The 20,571-nt window shown below is 47.2% G+C and overlaps 1 protein-coding gene across 1 annotated transcript in view; it reads right to left on the bottom strand.

Annotated features, from left to right (window-relative positions):
- Nucleotides 1-20,571, bottom strand: part of ubr4 (ubiquitin protein ligase E3 component n-recognin 4) — a 64,131-nt gene that overhangs the window by 27,593 nt on the left and 15,967 nt on the right. Inside the window, exons 26-57 of the mRNA XM_076277282.1 lie at nt 20,389-20,507; nt 20,158-20,255; nt 19,901-20,058; nt 18,870-19,076; nt 18,480-18,581; nt 17,870-17,970; nt 17,077-17,464; nt 16,867-16,930; nt 15,945-16,136; nt 15,507-15,577; nt 15,245-15,392; nt 14,192-14,425; nt 13,631-13,801; nt 12,781-12,963; nt 12,356-12,514; nt 11,787-11,939; nt 11,100-11,327; nt 10,542-10,699; nt 10,054-10,225; nt 8,895-9,096; nt 8,125-8,288; nt 6,830-7,046; nt 5,894-6,110; nt 4,759-4,822; nt 4,209-4,343; nt 3,348-3,522; nt 3,044-3,175; nt 2,670-2,791; nt 2,195-2,306; nt 1,829-1,959; nt 1,168-1,345; nt 332-436 (exon numbers count right to left, since the gene is read on the bottom strand). Of these exons, the coding sequence (XP_076133397.1) occupies nt 332-436; nt 1,168-1,345; nt 1,829-1,959; nt 2,195-2,306; nt 2,670-2,791; nt 3,044-3,175; nt 3,348-3,522; nt 4,209-4,343; nt 4,759-4,822; nt 5,894-6,110; nt 6,830-7,046; nt 8,125-8,288; nt 8,895-9,096; nt 10,054-10,225; nt 10,542-10,699; nt 11,100-11,327; nt 11,787-11,939; nt 12,356-12,514; nt 12,781-12,963; nt 13,631-13,801; nt 14,192-14,425; nt 15,245-15,392; nt 15,507-15,577; nt 15,945-16,136; nt 16,867-16,930; nt 17,077-17,464; nt 17,870-17,970; nt 18,480-18,581; nt 18,870-19,076; nt 19,901-20,058; nt 20,158-20,255; nt 20,389-20,507 (5,060 nt within the window). The remainder of the gene's footprint in view (nt 1-331; nt 437-1,167; nt 1,346-1,828; nt 1,960-2,194; nt 2,307-2,669; nt 2,792-3,043; nt 3,176-3,347; nt 3,523-4,208; nt 4,344-4,758; nt 4,823-5,893; nt 6,111-6,829; nt 7,047-8,124; nt 8,289-8,894; nt 9,097-10,053; nt 10,226-10,541; nt 10,700-11,099; nt 11,328-11,786; nt 11,940-12,355; nt 12,515-12,780; nt 12,964-13,630; nt 13,802-14,191; nt 14,426-15,244; nt 15,393-15,506; nt 15,578-15,944; nt 16,137-16,866; nt 16,931-17,076; nt 17,465-17,869; nt 17,971-18,479; nt 18,582-18,869; nt 19,077-19,900; nt 20,059-20,157; nt 20,256-20,388; nt 20,508-20,571) is intronic.

Genomic DNA, 20,571 nt, shown 5'->3' with positions numbered 1-20,571 from the left:
CAAGCATGCAAAACTTTACCAAAAGACATAAACTTAACTAAAAGGTGCCAACGTATGGTTAACACAGACACAAAAAAACATTTAATTTAAAAGTTTATAAAAAATGGCACAACTAAGATAGTAGTAGACTATGAAAGTGTCACGTTATCTATAAGTTTGACTGTGTCAACAATTATGACACTACATACAACATGCAATAACTATAGCTACACATATAAATCATGGTCTTGGTATTTTAGCATTTGTTAATGCCTACTGTGCATATATGTAACCAAGGATGGGAGTGCTGGTGTTAGGAGAGATGACTGGAGAGAATGGGGCTGGAGGTTACCTGATGCGGTCGTGTCCGAGAGGGTTCCTGCGTCCAGTGACGAGGAGCTGGGGGCCTGGCCAGACAGACCCAGACTCTGGAGACCCAGAGCACTGCTGCTGCTGCCTGCACAGCAAACACACACATACAAACACTTAAACCCTCAACACATACAATCTACTGGCACACATCAAATACATATACAAAAAAACATATGGATGTAAGATAATGATTTGACATGTGTAAGTCGCTTTGGATAAAAGTGTCTGCTAAATGATTAAATGTAAAATAACATTTTAGAATGATAATATTGCAAATGGAATATACATACATACAGTTTAATTCAACTACGGTATATTGGGGAGAATTATACCAATTATCCCTCTATACACCGATATCTACCATGTACAGCTGATAAAAGAGCAACAGATATACATGTTAGATATACCGGTACAAGAGAATAATTTTATTTCCGATTCTATCAAAATTGCCTTGTATGAACTAGACAACAAACACTGGCTGACAAAACCTCATCTCTGCTTCTAGGAGCATTAACATGAGAAGGTGATTAGAGGTGATCAGCTCTGTTAAACCACATCTCTGCTTCTAGGAGCATCAACATGAGAAGGTGATTAGAGGTGATCAACTCTGTTAAACCTCATCTCTGCTGCTAGGAGCATTAACATGAGAAGGTGATTAGAGGTGATCAGCTCTGTTAAACCTCATCTCTGCTTCTAGGAGCATTAACATGAGAAGGTGATTAGAGGTGATCAGCTCTGTTAAACCTCATCTCTGCTGCTAGGAGCATTAACATGAGAAGGTGATTAGAGGGGGGGAGCTGTGAGGACCTTGCTGACCTTGCTGGTCCTGCTGAAGGCTGAGAGCGATGGCCAGCTCCACCATAGTCTCGTCGTCGGCGTCCGGAGGGATGTCCAGCATCGGGGGGAAGCCTTCGGCCCCGGCCAGCAGCGCCTCCAGGGGCGACGGGTTCCCGTTGTTCACGCTCTCCGCCGTCTCCAAGACCATGGACTCCGACTGCAGGGGGCGCAAGAGAGAGGAATATAAAACACCCGTAGGGGGCGCAAGAGAGAGGAATATATATATATATATATATACACTGGATATAACACCCGTAGGGGGCGCAAGAGAGAGGAATATATATAACACCCATAGGGGGCGCAAGAGAGAGAAAAAAATAAAACACCCATAGGGGGCGCACAGGAGAGAGGAATATAAAACACCCATCTGCTACAAACCCGGCAAACAGAAGTGCCTAAAGAGTACAAGAACTTCACTGAGCTACACAACTTCTATGTAACAGGAAATTACTCTACCTACACAACTACACCACTATCTCTACAAGCCAGTAGAGTAACAATTGCCAGAGTAAACAATTCCAAAGGTGCTAATATGTAACAGAAAAAGTGCAAAAAATAGCAATAGAATCTGAATTGATTGTAATGTCAAGCAGCTGAGAGAGTCCAGAGGAGTGAAAGCTCCCTTTGGGGCGAAACTCACCACCATCTCAAAATCGCCGTGATCCACCTCGCTTTGCTCTTGGCTCTCCTGGCGGCCGCCCTCTCCTGTGGTCATGCCCGACGGCTGCATTTTGTCATCGGCGTCGTCATCGTCGTCATCATCTTTGTCACCTGGGCGAGAGAATCAGTAATTAGGAGACAGAGAAACAAAAAGGCCCCAGGCACCTTCAGCTGGTGGTTTAGCCAACTTTACAAACTACAAGCGGAAGGATGCCATCCAAAAGGCACAACCCTTCCCATTCTCAGTTTAAAAACTACAGCTAAAAGCACAGTTTGTCGCCCTATTGCTCTACTAACTGACCACTGCAAGCTCCGGACCGGTCGAGACTGGGGCAGCGCTACGTACCCATGGGTGTGTTGGAGCGCGGTGGAGAGGGAAGGGTCACGTGGCGGCGCTTGTTCCTGGGCCTCAGGACGCGGATGAGGGCCTGCTTGCAGGCGAAGCTCACAGACGTGTCCTGTTGGGATTAAAACAGACAGAGGCTTTGTGGTCATTCACTGATGAGGCAAGACCTGTAAAATGACAACGAGAGGCCAAGACCAGCACACACACAAAAATCAGAACCAGAACTAGGTTGCTGAGTTGGATTCTGCTTTTTTTGGTCTTAAAGGAGAACTCCGGCAGCCAGGCAGCTACAGTGCTACACTTTGGGGGCATCTTTAAAATCATGCCCACCGAGTGTAGCACAGTAGCTGCCTGGCTGCTCTAACGCTCCCCCAAAATGTTGGTAAAGACCACTTGGGCAAAGTTAAAAGTGGAAGATGAAGAGTAAAATGTGTAGACCAGTTAGCTCGGTCATCACTAGGTTTGCAAAACTTACTGGACACAGCAGCATTTGCATGTAGATTTTGGAGGCAACGTTGATGTAGTCCAGTTCGCAGGTGCAGTAGCCATGGATGATGTCCACAAGAGCATTCACTGTGGCCTCGATGTGGGTAAGCCCTGAGAAGACCCATTCAATACAATAATTTAAATTCATACCATTTACCACCACTACTCAGAAATGAATTAAAGTGTACGTCTGAGATTCTCAAATCCGGGCTGGCCTATCAAGCCTGCATGGGTGTAGCCTTCTGATTCAGTGTTTGATCAATTTGGTTAGATTGTGTCTGGAGTAAAAATCTATAGACCGGTCCCAGGTTGAAGAATCTGAGCTAGTTGAGAAACTGAGGTGGGGGGGGGGGGGCTGCGTACCTGGCAAACAGGCTGGAGCCAGGAAAGCATTCTTTGGTTTGAGAGCGTGGAGCTTCCAGAAGTTATTCACCAGCTGCATGATGAAGTTGCAGCCCTCGCCGTCAGCTTGCTTCTGGCCATCTTCGGTCATCTCTGTGGCAGACATTTGACATTAATACTACAATACAGCAGCATCTGAAATCCACATCTATTGGACTCAAGACATCCCTTTCCCCCTTATCTATCCAAACGGGGTATTTGGCTTTCAATTCATTTGGCAAACGTATGACTCAGGAGGTGAAGCAGTTCCGGTGAGAGGCGGTACCTGACTCGGCGTGTGGGAGTTTGGTCTCGGTGAAGTGCACCAGGTTGTTGGGCCTCATGATGGCAATGGAGCGGGCGGTGATGACCAGCCTCTGGAACACGTCGGGGTCCAGGTCCTTCATGTCCTTACTGCAGCTGCTCAGACACTGCACTGCGTTGCTCAGCAGGGACTGGTCCTGCAGGCCAGTCAGGTCATCACACACACAGCCAGAAAGACACACACACACACAGGCACAGAGACAGACACACACAGACAGCCACACACAGACAGCCACACACGCACAGCCACACAGAGACACGCACAGCCACACAGAGACACACACACACACACAGAGACACACACACAGACACAGAGACACACACAGAGACACACACAGAGACACACACACAGAGACACACACACAGAGACACACACACAGAGACACACACACAGAGACACACACACAGAGACACACACACAGAGACACACACAGAGACACAGACACAGAGACACACACAGAGACACACACAGAGACACACACAGAGACACACACAGAGACACACACAGAGACACACACACACACAGAGACACACACACACACACACACACACACACACACACACACACACACACACACACACACACAGAGACACACACACACACACACACACACACACACACACACACAGAGACACACACACACACAGAGACACACAGACACACACACACATAGAGACACACAGACACACAGACACACAGACACACACACACACAGACACACACAGTGTCAGGATTTCCCAGCGGTTTCTACATTCTAATGCTGAACAGAGCAGACAGAATCAGGGCTTGTTGATGTGGGCGGGTGGGCGGCCTGTACTGTACCTTGTGGTTGTGGTAGGCGACGCGGCTGGTGTGCAGACTGGCCAGGAGCCCTTTGGTCTGCTGCTGCACGCCTGCAGGGGTGGGCATGGACAGCAGCAGCGTAGCCAGCTCCAGAGCGGCCGTCTTGTTCTTCTCCTGTAAGAGCAACACACACGCTAAGTCCACCTTCCTACTGCAGACAGGCGCATAAAGGATTTCTCTAGAAAGCCTTTTGATACTTTTTGTCAGCTTTCATCAACTCGTAACAGGGTGAACGGCACTTTCTGCATTCGCTTCGCGGCCCTCTATCGGCTATAACCGCACTATGTAAGTTTGCCGGATCGGGAATCGGTTCTGTAGTTCGACATGAGAAACTACAAATTTGACTTGCATCCGATGTCGCAATACATCGTACTTTCATAAAATCATGCAACATATTATACCTTGTCTGTGGACATTGTTATTTGCAAAGCTGGTGCTGGATAAACAAATAGGGCATGCGACAGAGGAAAAGTTCTTTGGTGTTGCTTTAACGCGTGGGTCAACAGGTCAAAGGTCAAACAGTCCTCACCTTCTCAGTGGAGGATTCCACCGCAAAGCAGCTTTCCAACGCCTCCAGAGAACTGACCACCATTCTGAGGACACACAACACAGCAGTGACCAAAGGGACGAGAAAAACTCACGCATTCTCTATGAGAAGTAAACTAAAACTAGTACAAACAGCAGCAGTAGCAGCAAAAAAAAAACAAATACAAGTAGTCACATTGCTGAAGGTATGCAATAGCATGAGTGCTTTGTGAGAGCAGTACTCAAACCGTTCAGATCTCATCAATTACCTCAACAGAAGCAAAGCTTCCATTGTAAACTTCAATCACTTCAAAACACAAGCCCGTAATTTACGATGGCTTCAATCTTCAATCTTACTTTGTGTCTTCAAGTGTACACACACAAACACACACACACACTCACACACAGCCCACACACACACAAACACGCGCATACACACGCAAACGCGCAAACACCATGCAAACAAGCAGAGAAAGGGCGATTACTAACCGGTCCAAGGTTGATAAGGACTCAGTTTCACAACTTTTTTTACCGATTTTTTGTTTTGGGAGCAAAGAAAAAGAAAAATGTGTGAGGATCACAAGAAAGAAACATGTAAAAAAATGATTATTTTTCTTAAAAGAATGTCAACAGAGGAAGTTGTTAAGCATGCAATAACAGGCCATTAATGACAGCAGCCATGCACACAAACACACACACACACACACACATCTAGGACGGATAAGAACACAGCCCCTCACCTTCTCACCAGGGCTACACACACACACACACACACACACACACACACCCCTCGCCTCTATACACTAACATAACATTCAGTTCCATTGATCACAAAGACACTGGAGAATAGGGGTACATGGGTAAATATTGCAGGGTATCTCAATAGCATCTGTGAACTCTGTGTATACACAACAAATACATGTGTGTGTATGTACAACAGACTCAAATGCATTTTAACATTTAAGCATGCTTTGCATGTAAAAAAAAAAAAAAAAAAGTAACCCACAGCTATGTACGTCATGTCATACTCTGGATCTCTTCTGAGAACAGATCGATCAGACAAAGACACACACAGACACACACACACACAGGGACAAACGCGCGCACACACACGGCAGGGTGCATGTGGTTGTTCACACCTCTCCAGCACAGTTCCACTGGTGGAGGCGGGGACGGCGATGTCGCTGTCGCTGGCGCCGTTGCCGGGGTTGAGGTTGGGGCTGCACACGTTGTTGACGGAGGCCGAGGGAAAGTCCTCCGGAGGCTCGTCCGGCCAGCCAAACTGCTCCTTGGTCTTGCCGTAGATCTTGAGAGAGTCCAGCATCGTGACGCCAGCAGGGTCCACTGAGGCTCCGACTAGGAAGAGCGGAGAGGATGAGAGAAGGGAGAGGAGAACGAGAGGAGGAGAGAGGGAGAGGGCCAAAGCATAGAAAGAGGGAGCCATTAGAAAAAGGTGGATAGAAAGAAAAAAGAGAGCGAGGGATGGAAGAACATATGGAAGACAAGACAGAGGGAGTTTCAGACAGAGGACTGTCAGTGGGAAATGCACACAAAACATACTAGAAAATGCACACAATACATATACACGAATCCGACGAGCGTTCTGTGGAGGCTGACGCCATTACTGAGCTGTTACTGCTATGTAAACAAACCTCCGTGATAACGCACCCCAATCCAATAGGAGGCACTGGCGCAATGCTACCCAGCAACAGCTCAGCAATGGTGCCCGCTTACTTCCGGTAGTTTCGCCGGATTCGTTTATACGGTCTGTATATTTATGGTTATGGTTTGTATATTTGTGGTTTCTGTTTATTTTCATTATTGATCATTTCATATTGAATTGATATTATTATTATTACTAATTTGCCTAAAGCAGACTTAACAACTTTTTAATGTATTTTTAACTATTGTAATGTTAATATTCTGTAAGTCACTTTGGACAAAAGCATCTGCCAAATTTCATAACCATAACATACCAATGTTGAACAAAATGGACAGCAACACAGAGAGAGCTAGAGAGGGTGGTGGACTAAAAGCCATCGAAGGCAAACCCTTCAGAGGCGGTGGGCTCTTACTGAAGACGGCGAGCTTCTTGTCAGCCTGCAGGGCCTCCTCGCGCGTGAAGGGGAAGTCGAACCAGCGCGAGCGCGTCAGGTTCAGCTGCATGCTGCGCCCAAACACCTCCACGTAGGACGGCGTGCGCTCGATGGCCTGCGTGCCCACCTGCACCCGCATGCCCGTCATCACCATGGAGCTGTTGTTGTTCACAATCTCCACCGTGAAGCCGCCAGGCTGGGGGGACCAGAACAGAGGTCAGAGTTACCAGCAGCCACTTGTAGCAGAGACTTTTTAATGAGACACAGCACTCAAAAAATCCTCCATAGAAATGCATGGGATTAGTTTGTAACGCCAATATGGCAGTTGTCTACACATATCCCGCCCCTTCCTCGGCAAAAAAGTCGACATGTGAATACATTGTGCCAATCATATGGTGTGTTGTGAACACATCGTGCTAATCATGTGTTGTGATGTGTGCTGGAGCAAGGGAGCCTTACGCACGCGCATTTCTGCCGAAATAGATGCCCGATAAGTGGCCAAAAAAAGTTACAATATGACCGCCGCGTGGAGGGACTTGCTGTAAAGGACTTTTCTATTGTTATGGGTAGTTTAATTTTAGCACTACATGCAAAGACATTCGGCACATGCTCATGGATGCATGTGATAGCAATTATTTTAGGGTTTCAAAACTACTTTTAATTAGCCATGTGGCCCCTCTTGGCATTAAACAAAGGCATCCTCCCTTCCCCCAATGAAATGCTAATGTACTTGTTCCAAGGGCTATCAGATCCACAAGACAAAGGATGTTACCTTGCTATAATGTATCCATGTGTCATGAAATGTATATATATTTATGTTTGGTATCATTGTAATAGTCTCAGTACAAAGATTGTAATGATTTGATTGTGAGAATGTTTAGAACATTCTATAAGTGATATTTCTGATATACAAGATATCTCTCCTCATGCTATTCAGATAGGTCTGAAGTAGGTGTGAGTAGGTGTGTCTGATGCCATCTGGAGAACCAACCACGTGGGCTTGTTTTGCCGCCAATTCTTTCTTTGTTTAACCCATACATGACTAACTTGCATTGTTTGTTAGAAGAAGAAGAACAAGATGCAGAACTGAGGAAGAGAGGGAGAGGTTGATCATAGACCATTTTTTACCCTCTCTGCTTGTAACAGAATAAACCTGATTCCTGAGTGTTCCTGAAGTTTGCCAGTCTAAGTTAATATTAAGTAATTATTCACCACAATTACTTTCACATGATGTGGGTGACTACAGTTTAAATGTACTGAAGTGAAACATGTACCTTGGTGTTGGCCACGTACATCCCCGTGGAGTTGAGGCGGTGTTTGATCTGCTGTCCGTTGTAGACCTGCAGCAGGTCGTTCCCACCGTACTCAACCTCTGTCAGCTGCTGGTTGTGCTCAAAGAAATCCACTGGGAAGGTCATCTGGCTTGATGTCCTTGTGGCTGGTACAGCAGAAAGAAAAAAGATTCAGGAAACAAAAAAACTCAAAAGCCACATCTGCTCAGTTAAGTCTCAGTTAACATGCACATGCAAAGCCAACAAAAATAATTCTCCCCAGACCCATTTTTAAGGACTGGCAAATTGTAAAAACAGTAAACAGTAAAAACTTTTGTCTTGGATTTATTCTGGATTAACCAGCAGTACAGAACGAACAAACACACACACACACACACACACACACACACACGCACGAACACACACGCACGAACACACACGCACGAACACACACACGCACAAACACACACAAACACACACACAGACACCCGAACACTGCTGTTTGGTGCTAAATGGTAATAAAATGTTTCAGGTGCTCTTCAAGGGAAGTGGGCAGATATGATTGAAGAGAATGAAGGTAGATCCCGAGGCACTCTGCTGATAAAAAGTCCTTTATTGAGCAGACACTGAGGCACCAACCGGTCAATCGGTGCGTTAGTGTCCGCTCAACAAAGGACTTTTTCTCAGCAGAGTGCCTCGGGATCCACCTTCATTGTCTTCACGCACAAAGCTCCGTTGCTAAATGGTGTTGTGTGTGGTGCGGGGGAACCCACTGGCGGCGGCAGCCTTGCGCTTGCGGACGGGCTTCATGATGCTGATGACGCTGCTGGGCTGGAGTGAGGGCTGCAGCCAATAGGACGTGTTCTCCACGTTGGCCATGTAGATGCGCAGGCTGCCGTCCTCGCACAGCAGGATCATGGTGGTGCGCTGCTGCTCGTTACTCGCCGTGTGCCGGATCGCCACCATGTCCTGGATCTGATGGAGGAGCAGGAGGGAGGGAGGAGAGGGAGAGGGGGAGAGACAGAGAGAGAGAGAGGGAGGGAAGGAGGAGAGGGAGACAGAGGGAGACAGAGAGAGAGAGAGAGAGAGAGAGACAGACAGAGGGAGACAGAGAGAGAGAGAGAGAGAGAGAGAGAGAGAGAGAGAGGGAGAGAGAGAGGGAGGGAGGGAGGGAGAGGGAGGGAGGGAAGGGGAGAGAGAGAGAGAGAGAGAGAGAGAGACAGAGAGAGAGAGAGAGAGACAGAGAGAGAGGGACAGAGAGAGAGAGAGGGAAGGAGGAGAGGGAGAGAGAGAAAAGGAAAGTGTTTATTACAGCGTTCTTGCAAGGCAGAGAAACGCTGAGCACTTTTATCACATCAGACAGAAGAAAAGTGAGTGAAGGACACATATAGTGGCAAGAACAAGTATGTGAACTCATGCTTAAGTTGACTAACTATCTTTTGGAAATTGATCTTATTGCCTTAATTTAAAAAATGCTGAAAAATCCAACCTTTAAGGACACTAATTGGCATGGGGTACTTTCCATAAGATCTCTTAACGCAAACTGAAATAAAACCATGCCAATCTCTAGGTATGGTGAAGGGTATGTGATGATGTGGGGCTATTTTAATTCCAAAGGCTGCATAGCATCCTGGATCCATGAAATAACTGGCCTTAAAAAAATTAAATTATGCCTGCCGCTATGGGAATTTAACATAGGGGTGTTTATACTATGACCCCTGTATATTAAGGAAGAACATTTATTTATTTACGATACATTATTCATTCACAAAGAAAATTGGTGTCCTTAAAGGTTGGATTTCCAAAAGATGATTTTTTAATCCTCTTTTTAGTCAACTTTAGCATGGGTTCACATGGTAACACAACGTACTTTTTCTTGCCACTGTACATCCTCCATGTTCAACTAAACCCATGGAAGGTTGAGGGACAAACCTTGGCCTTGGCTGGCAGCGTTTTGATCTCCTGGATGAGGAAGGTGTCCGGCTTCACCATGATGACCAGGGGGATGCCCGTGGTCTGCTGGACGCAGCACACCAGCCCGGGGTGGTTCATCACCTCTGACCACTGGCACAGCGCGGGGGACGTCTTACTGCCTCCGTTAGACCTACAGGGATAAGACAGAACAACAACATAATTTACTACCCATTGGACAGAGAGGAAGCAGTCGCAAGGTAGAGTTCCTGTACCCATACAAATAACTCCACTGTTTCTCTGAAGTTAGTTAATAGCATTCTAAGCAGTAGCATAGCAGTCTATCTGGTTTACACAGTAGGCAGTTAGTTCAACGAGGAGTCTTAATTGTGGCAAAATACTGCTCATGTTTTCACCACAAAAGCCAATACTGTGGCAGAGCTTTGGTCTCCCTTCGTGACCCTTAATAAGGCAGACTGGAAGACAATGGGTCATGGTCGGCTGCTTACCCTTTCACATTGATGGTGAAGAGTCTCTGCATGTCCATGTTGCTGCGGTTGACCGTGGCTGCGAAGGACTTGCCCTGGCTGTAGCTGAAGAAGAGCATCTGGAGCACGTGGGAGTAGTACACGGACACGCCGCCGCCCGCCACCTGCCCATTACTGTCCTGCAACACACAAGTTCACACAAAAACCTTACTGGAGTCTGGGGTTTCTTTTTATTTGAATGGCCTAACAATCTCGACCTGAAGCAGTTTAGATTAAGTTGATATTATTAAAGTGGTTACATTACTTGTTCTCAATGCAAAATTCCTCACCTGAATTAATGCACAAATCTCACACTATGTTATACTTGGTTTTCATCTGATTTAATGCACAGATTTGATACAATTCGTCATCTCTTTTCATGATAAACCTTTTACAAAGACAGATAATTTGTGAAACGATTTAGCTTATCTATGGCAGAGATTTGGTTTGTTTTTAAATAAAAATATTTTATTATTATTATTATTATTATTAGCATTAGCATTATTATTATTAGCATTATTATTGTTGTTATTGTGGTACCTTGAGGTCCTCGTGGTTGATCTCCAGCACGTTGGTGACGTAGAAGGGGCCGTGCTGGGCGCTGCTGGACTCGTCCATCACCTGTGTGTACATGTAGCCAGCAGACGACATGATGACGATGATGTTCTTGCCCTCCTCGTTGAACAGGAAGGTGGCGTCGCGGATCTTTGAGCTCGGCAGCAGGAAGTAGTACATGGGGCTCAGGGCGTCCACGGACAGGTCATAAATCTGAGGCACAACACAACACCACAAATGCAGATACAGATGAACTGGTGCTTATGGGGTTATGTTTGTTTGTTTGTTTAATTTAAGGCCATTTCCACAACTAAGGCTATTTAATGGCCAGACCATTGTGTGTTATATAAACTTAAATATGTTTCTTACAATCTATGCTGCTTATGGGGTTAAAAAATGTTTTAAATATTGTTTTGTTCTTTTTATATCTTTCATCAGATGAGGGAGGGAGAGAGGGAGGGAGGGAATGGGGTGGGATTAGGAGTGACACCCCCCGCCCCCCTCGCCCCCACACATACACACAATATTTTGGGGCATGAACAAGGTAATAAAGTTGACGGCACACTCATTTCTATGTTAACATAACTGCAGCGTTTAGTAATCGTTCACAGCAGAGCACTGGTACAAACTGACCCCCCAGTGACCAGTTGTACAGCAGGTTAAAGTGCTTACCTTGACAAAATCGGCCGTGATGATGGCCAGCTCGGTCTGGGAGCCGGGCAGCCAGATGGCCTTGATGATGAAGTTTCCGGTGGCCAGCTGGGGGTGCAGGACCAGGTGATCGGACACCGAGCCCGTGCTGCTGAACGTCAGGACATGGCAGTCCTACAGGGGGCACCAGAGCACATACGAGTCAACATCATGAGAAATTACGAAGATTTATTTATATAAGAATTATTAATATTATTTTGTCCACAAATCTGAAAGTTGGTAGAACTCGAGGGATACAAACGAGAGGAATTCCTTCCACGATTTGGCATCAAACAAGAAATAAACCCTTAAAAAGCCTAAAAAACGTGTCCGGTGTAAAATAGTGTTGATATTATCGTCTACCCTGTGAGTCAGAATTCTAAATTCGAAGAATATCAAAATTAGTCATCTATTCTGAGGGGTTGAGCGCGTTGTATACCGTTTCTTTTTACAGAATTCGACATGTCCAGTGATGAAGACCGAGCAATAATTGTACACTTAATGGTTTACAACAGGGCAGTGTGCATTAATGTCCAGTGTGTGTGTGTGACCTTGAGTCCGCAGACAGCCAGGTAGTCCTCGTTGCAGGGGTTGCCGGTGAGGCTGAGCACGGTGAAGGGCACGGGGGCGGAGGCCAGGCGCGTCAGCGTCAGCTTCCTCTTGCTGGAGTCGGCCTGCTTCAGGAGCGCCGACAGCTGCAGCACGGTGATCTGGACATGGCAGGACAGGGGGGGGGGGGGGGGTCAGAGGATTCAACAGCAAGGAGTACAACGATACAGGAACAAGGTGGCCCCCAACAGAGATGACTACGACAGGACGGTTTTCTCACAACAAAGTTTTACACAACAAAACCCACACACACGTTCCACAGAAGGACAGACAACAATAACAACAAAAAACACAGACAGAGAGATGCCAAAGGGAAGAGTGTTTGGACGGACGTACACACACACACACACAGCATGGCGGCGCTCACCTTTCCCTTCTCGTGGCTGACGGCGAGGTGCTGTCGGCGGCCGTGCGGCGAGGAGAGCACACACATGGCCACACGGCGCAGCACGTGAGCGCTGATCAGCTGCCGGATGGTCTGCCCCTGGTCACCGCTGTAGTTCATGCGCACGTTCTCGAACGCGCCCTCCTGGGATCCCAGCGTGGGCACCTGAGGCACGCACACACGCACGCACGCACGCGCACACACACACACACACACACACACACACACACACACACACACACACACACACACACACACACACACACACACACACACACACACACACACACACACACACACACACACACACACACACACACACACACACACACACACACACACACACACACACAGTTAGAACCACGGAGCTAAATGATGCTATTTCAGCAGCATCTACTGTATGGTACAAAGAATTTCTTCATTTGTTTTCCAACGTGGAAAGCGATGAAAGTAATAACTTAAAATACATTTTTAGAATGAGGTTATCAATTTATTTACGGTACAAAATGACTACCAAACCAAATGTATTAAGTGTTTGTTTTTAACTTAACTTTATGTGTTAATCCATCATCCCAAATCATTATTCCATTTACAACAGTTAATCAACGTCTCATCCCATCAACGTCCATCTTTCGATCACTGATTACATTATTACTGTACACCCGAACCAAAAATTGTTTGCTGGGTTCATTCTGGCCCGCGGTCATTTCCTGATCCTACCCCATCTCATACTCACTTCCCGTCACACTGTCCTCCGATCTGCATTAAGGCAGAAGCCATACAAGATTTGACAATTCAATATATAAACGAGTCAATGAGTGTGTTGGTGTACCATGAGCTGGTCGGTCATCTCCACACTCTTGTCCTGCGTGTGCAGCTCGTTGAGGGCCTGCTGGGCGCGGCTGCTGGAGCCCACGGCGGACGCCTGGTGGAAGTTGGTCTGGATGGCGTCCATCAGGAAGATGAGCATCTCCAGGATCAGAGCGGCTGTGCTGGAGCTCGACTGAGAGAGCGCAGACACACACACACACACACACACACACACACACAACACACTTGTACTTCACATCAAAAATACCACGGCCAATTCTTCAGTCACAGTAACATCTGATCCTCAGCAGCTTATTCCTCTCTAATAGTAATAGGAAAGCTACACAAGTCAACACTACTTCAGAAATTAGTTTAAGTCATATTTTGTTATAATTTAATGTAGGCCTAATGTGTAATTAGGGAATCAGAAAAAAAAAAAATAAATATGCAGTGTCAGCAGACACATCAAGCATGATGTGCAGTAGAACTCCAGGATCAAAACTTGAAAGGGCACATCCACCACTGAAGCCCACTCAAATAGTGCAGTACCGAGACAAGTCTACTGGAGGGCGCTGTTGCTCACCACTTGTACGAGCAGGTCCTCGCGGCAGCCTTCGATGTTCTTGCACACGCTGCTCTTCTTGGGCTTCTCGTCGTCGCCGGGCTTGCCGTCGCAGATGGTCACCTTGGCCTTGTCGGCGGGCGAGGCGTTCTGGTGGCGGATGGCGCTCTCCGGCATGCGCAGCTCGCTCTGGAACGCCGACGACTCCTTCATGGTGGAGCCCATGCCACTGCTGGGGCTGCGCTTGACCAACGCCTGGACACACACACACAGATATGAGAGACACAGTCAGACAGGCAGTTTTGGGCCTAAAGAGTCACAAGAAACAGACACAAAGATGAGTGAGACATGATAGACATGTAAAAGGACTTGGGCTCTGCTGGGGCATCAGTGGGACGCTACACCAGGGCCGGAACTGAAGCGTTCCGTTCGCGTTGCGTCTGCTGCAACAATTAGCTTCCACTAGAATCAATGGAAGTAGCGACACCAGACGTGATGGCGGCGCTTACGTTCGAAAAAAAATAGACTATTTTCTAAAATGTTTTTTTTATGCGTTGAGAACGGAACGCTTCAGTTACGCTCCTGATGTAGCTTCCCTGTCAGAGTTCAATTGAGCCTGGGTTTTGGTTTTGCATCACAGCATTCTGATTCCATTCCAAAACAAACATGCATAATGATGTAAGCTGTCTTGTTATGGCAGCGTTTGCAAGCATTGCAACAAAGCAAGGCAAATAAATTAAAATAAATAATTTGGATGACATCAGAGAGTCGTGCAAGACAGATGCGTGGTTTCATTTCTCAAGCCCAAAAACAAACAGAAAAAAAAATGTTAAGCCTTTGACAAGACTAAACAAAAACAGCAAGACAAGACACATGGTTTAATTTCTCAAGCCAGCAAACAAAGAAAAATGTTTACTCTTTCGACAAAGGCTGAACAGAAACAGAAACTGAAATGTGTGTGACTGGTTGGGTTGGTTGATTTTTTGGAACAAATCAATGGAGAAGTGATTTGCAATCCAAAGTTACCGCAGCTGTTCTTTTCCCATGGTGACCTGAGGAGGTATTCGGTCTCACCTGGCAGCTGCCATCCTCCTTGGCCCCGCAGTCACAGAAGAAAGAGCCGTACTTGGCATAGGAGATCTCGTGGTCTTTGTGACAGACCTTGGCACACACTGTGCACACACCTACCCCATCCACCATCTTGCACGTGTGACAATGGTACCTGCGTGAAGCGACAGGGTGAGTGTTAAGTCATATAGATGTGTACATATACATTATGTTCCAACCCCAAAAAAAATGCTGGGAGCAGTAAGTAGGGGGAGGAGGCTTTCAATACCAGTGCTGGTTCATGAACTCCTTCTGAGTGATGGTGAACGTGCACAGCTTGTTGCAAAGGGAGTCTTCATCCTAGAATACACAAGAATAAAGATGACCATCAGCAATGCTTTAGACAGCAGTATGTAGAGACACTGACAATGACCCAAAAGGACGAAATAACACAGTGCTATTCAGTGCTATGGGCAATGCTACAATTCCATGACATTTCAAATGTTGTCTTCAAGTAGTTTTTCAGGGACAGCAGATGTAAAATACCCTTTTGGCAAACATTTACTCTTGTTTAATAATATGCATTGTCCTGCAATGTCCGTGTTAAAATAACTTTTCTACTAAAATAGGAAAAAAATAAATAAGCCCCAAACAGAGTGCCAAACAGTAGACTAACAGACAAACAGTACAGTAGACTAACAGACAAACAGTACAGTAGACTTCTCACCGAGTCCTCCGCTTGGGAGTCCTCCTCCTCCACTGCCAGGTCCTCCACCCAGTCGGAGTCGACCTCGATGGCCTTCTCCTCGCCCTCCACCAGCAGCTGGGACGAGCCCTGACCGCTGCTCTGCCTGAGCGCGTTCATCACGTCCGCCAGGTAGGAGATGATGTGGCAGGCACACTCCAGCATGCTGGCGTGCTGCAGGAGAAAGCACAGGGGCAATGGGGTATTAACCAGAGATGAACAGACTGACTGGGCTGTTAGCACAGGGGCAATGGGGTATTAACCAGAGATGAACAGACTGTGTGGGCTGTTAGCACAGGGGCAATGGGGTTTTAACCAGAGATGAACAGACTGGGTGGGCTGTTAGCACAGGGGCAATGGGGTTTTAACCAGAGATGAACAGACTGACTGGGCTGTTAGCACAGGGGAAATGGGGTATTAACCAGAGATTAACAGACTGTGTGGGCTGTTAGCACAGGGGCAATGGGGTATTAACCAGAGATGAACAGACTGGGAGGGCTGTTAGCACAGGGGCATTGGGGTTTTAACCAGAGATGAACAGACTGACTGGGCTGTTAGCACAGGGGCAATGGGGTATTAACCAGAGATGAACAGACTGACTGGGCTGTTAGCACAGGGGCAATGGGGTATTTACCAGAGATAAAGGGACTGGGTGGGTTGTTAGCACAGGGGCAATGGGGTATTAACCAGAGATGAACAGACTGGGAGGGCTGTTAGCACAGGGGCAATGGGGTATTAACCAGAGATAAAGGGACTGGGTGGGCTGTTAGCACAGGGGCAATGGGGTATTAACCTGAGATAAAGGGACTGGGTGGGCTGTTAGCACAGGGGCAATGGGGTATTAACCAGAGATAAAGGGACTGGGTGGGCTGTGAAACGGTGCGGTGTGGAGAGGATCACTTACTTTGCCTTGGGAGACGTTGGCCGTCACTTTCTCCACAACATTCTTCTGGAACAAGTACTTCTTACTGTGGGAGATGTGAACAATCAGGGTTGGAGCCTGATCCAATAGTCCAATTGTATCTAGTATACTAAAGTACATATTAATATATATATATTCTATACACATATCTACATTTTAAAGCATTAAATCATGTGATGTCATGCGACTCACCATCTGGTCAGCCAATCAATGGCGGCACGGTGCAGTTGCAGGTGTCCCGCCCCCTGTCCAGCACTGGCCAGCGTTGCCATGATGACCATGAGCTCGGGGAAGCCGGCTCCGTCGCCATTGGCCAGCATCTCTGTTGCCATGGGGATGAGCGTGCTGAGCAGCACGGTGCAGACGCCCTCCCCGACCTGGCTGGTCTCGCGCACGATGTAGGTGGTGAGCAGCTGCAGCAGCTGCCGGTTCTCCTGCACGGTGTCCAGCTGGTCCGAGTCCTTGGGCAGCGTGGCGGTCATGCGCGTGAGCCAGGCCTGCAGCCGCGACGGCTCCACACAGGCCAGCTGGGCCAGGGAGCCGCACAGGTACAGCAGGCTCGGGTTCGGACTCTTCTCCGCTACACAGGAGGACGAGGGAGGGACAAGGGCCCGTTACAGAGAGAGGCTAGGAGACCGCTAAGAGGGACCAGTTTAGTACAAGTCTGTTGCAGTTTTCAGACTGCAAAGATGTTTGTTTGTTTGTTTAATTTAAGATAAAATCTATGCTAGTAAGAAATTCTAAAACCTTCAAAAGGTGGGACTAAAAACATCAGTTATAGAATTTTGGCTGCAAAGCTGCCGGTACACTGGACACTTTTTTACTAAATTCTTATGTAGCATCATTTCCGATTCAATTACTGGAGCCATCACATTCAGATGTTATTACTGTATTCATCAAATGATCTTGAAATCCGTGATTACTACACAGTGACTACTTCCTGGGTAGGGAATTTACATGCCATGAGTGCTGAAGGGGTACTTACTAAGCTGAAAGAGTTTGGTGAAGAATTTCAACACTCTGTTGCAGAACTTTGCAGACAGATTCTCATTGGCAGTTGCCATCATTATCTGAACCAGTTCCCCACTAAAAGAAGCAAACAAAACAGATGACCATGACAGTTAAAACAACAACATTTACTGTTTAATGTTAATTCTTCTGTGTCACTGAAAGGACGGGCATAGGACTAGCATATCCATTCTTTTTAGGATTTCTGCTCAATTAGCAAGTTACTACTTGTCAAGAAGTTACTTCTAGCCTCCAGATGCTTTGTGAACACAGGCCCATGTAGGCTAACTAGGAGTGTGGGCTACCTGAAGGAGAAGAACTCCTCCAGATGCTTTGTGAACACAGGCCCATGTGGGCTAACTGGGAGTGTGGGCTACCTGAACACAGGCCCATGTGGGCTAACTGGGAGTGTGGGCTACCTGAACACAGGCCCATGTGGGCTAACTGGGAGTGTGGGCTACCTGAACACAGGCCCATGTGGGCTAACTGGGGGTGTGGGCTACCTGAACACAGGCCCATGTGGGCTAACTGGGGGTGTGGGCTACCTGAACACAGGCCCATGTGGGCTAACTGGGGGTGTGGGCTACCTGAAGGAGAAGAACTCCTCCATGGCCTTCCTGACTTGGCTGCTCTCCAGCTGCTTCTCCAGATACATCAGGCACTCCTCCAACACCGACTCATCCAGACCACTAGGAGAGGAGGGGAGGGGAGCACAGCACAGCCCAGCTTAGCACGGTACGGTTACCACAACAAATACAGCTTTCAATACCAATTTAACACACCAACAGCGCCAAAAAGTCTAAATGGATGTGCAACCAAACTAACTGTGTGCACCGATGCTGTACATTATAAGTGATTAAGAGTAATGGAATGTCAGAGAGTTTTGTTTTTAAATATTGTGCAATTAATCACTCTCCAAATTTTAAATTTAGATCATTAACAGCAAAACATCCCATAATGGCGGGTGAGGGGCTGACCTGTTGGGGTCGGAGTGGTTGGCGATGATGTTGTAGCAGCCGGTGACGAGGCGCTCGTAGATGCGGGCGAGGAAGGCGTCCGACTCGGCGGGGCCCAGGATGCGCTCCAGAGAGGTGCTGCCGATCTCGGCCACGCTCTCCGTGCTGCTCTCCAGCAGAAGGGGCAGCAGTGCGTGGATGGCCTGGGACGCATTCAGCTCCTCCGTGCTGCAACCAACATGGGAGGGCACCATCACAGTGTTTCCCATTCATTGACCACCACACAATGATTTTCCAGGTTGTACTAAATTGTGCTTAAAGCTGGTTAGCATCATAACCACGCTGCGCTAATTTGTTAAAAACTTTTGCATTCAAGTTAATTCTGCAAACCTACCACCACAAATAGAATTCAATTATGTGGAAAACACTGCATCACTTTTTATTACACGTACTTATCATTTATAACCTAGAACTACCGAAAGTGTAGTATGTGCTCTCAAATCAAAAGTGTTCTGTGGGCACTTCTGTGATCTGACATATATTCTGCATTCTGTGTGAAATTCAGCACTGAACTTATGATCACTTTTGGTAAGTGTACCTATTACAATATACTTAGTATTTAATATAAGTAGATAAATAAAAACTTAGCAGGTCAGGGGGGTATTCCAAGTACGTGGTTTAGTGACAAACCTGGGTAAGTTAACTCAGAGTAAGTGGTAAACCTCCTACAACAAGAGCCCTATGGCATTGTTTTGTTAGGAGAATGAAGCCATACATCTCTTCTATTAAGAGGTTTACTCCTTACACCGAGTTAACCCAGATTTGTCACTAAACCACGTACTTGGAATACCCCCCAGGAAGTAGAAAAGAGTTAACAGATATCACCCACCACTGGATAAATGCTATTGATTCTTTTTGACTTTCCTCAATCAAAAGTGGCCCTTCCGTGTGCACTGTAGTGTTCTGTGATGCGCTGTAGTGTTCTGTGATGCGCTGTAGTGTTCTGTGATGCGCTGTAGTGTTCTGTGATGCGCTGTAGGCACGTGACTTACACGAGCAGGTCTCCGGTGAGGCGCACCAGGGAGAGGAGGATGTGCTTGAGCGAGGATGCCAGCGGCAGAGACTGGCTGCTCAGCGTGCCCAGGTGCGCCGCCTGGATGGCACTGATGTAGCTCTCCGACGGGATGGTGTCGTTGGCAAACGCGTTCCGCTGCGGACGGAGAGATAAGGTCAATTTAAACAGGTTCTCCACTAACTAAAAGCGTTAAACTAAAAAAAAAAAAAAGGGAAAGCAGGACTAGGGACGTACCCATGAGCCAATGTTGGGGAACTCGTTGGTGTGGATGTTGTTCCACGTCTCGCAGAGTGTCTGCACAGCTGACGGGAGATTCTGCATCACTGCCTGACCTGTGCGCCACAGAACACAGAAAGTCTTAGCACTAGAAAAGGGTGTGGGGGGGGGGGGGCGCACTTTAAACATCCCATTCAGCAAACATAAGAGCCCTTAGGAGACACGTCCAGTCGTGCTGGTGGTTCTCACCGAGCACGTTGGCCTTGCAGCGCGTGGAGCCAATGGAGAGCACAGCGGCGTAGCCCTTCAGTTTGGCCTCGGTGGGCTTGTTCTCCCCCTCCTCTGGGAGACTCATCAACAGGTAAGAGCTGCACACAGGACACAGCACTCAACATCACTAAAGGCCCTCTGGAATGGCAGTGCTATTAATAT

This window comes from Alosa pseudoharengus, unplaced genomic scaffold (assembly GCF_046254945.1).
Source record: "Alosa pseudoharengus isolate Yale_2024_CS ecotype anadromous, Long Island Sound unplaced genomic scaffold, YU_APseudo_1.1 YU_APseudo_1.1_scf_9, whole genome shotgun sequence".
NCBI lineage: Eukaryota > Metazoa > Chordata > Actinopteri > Clupeiformes > Clupeidae > Alosa > Alosa pseudoharengus.
The sequence above is the reverse complement of the archived record's forward strand: the minus strand, read 5'-3'. Positions and strand labels throughout refer to the sequence as shown.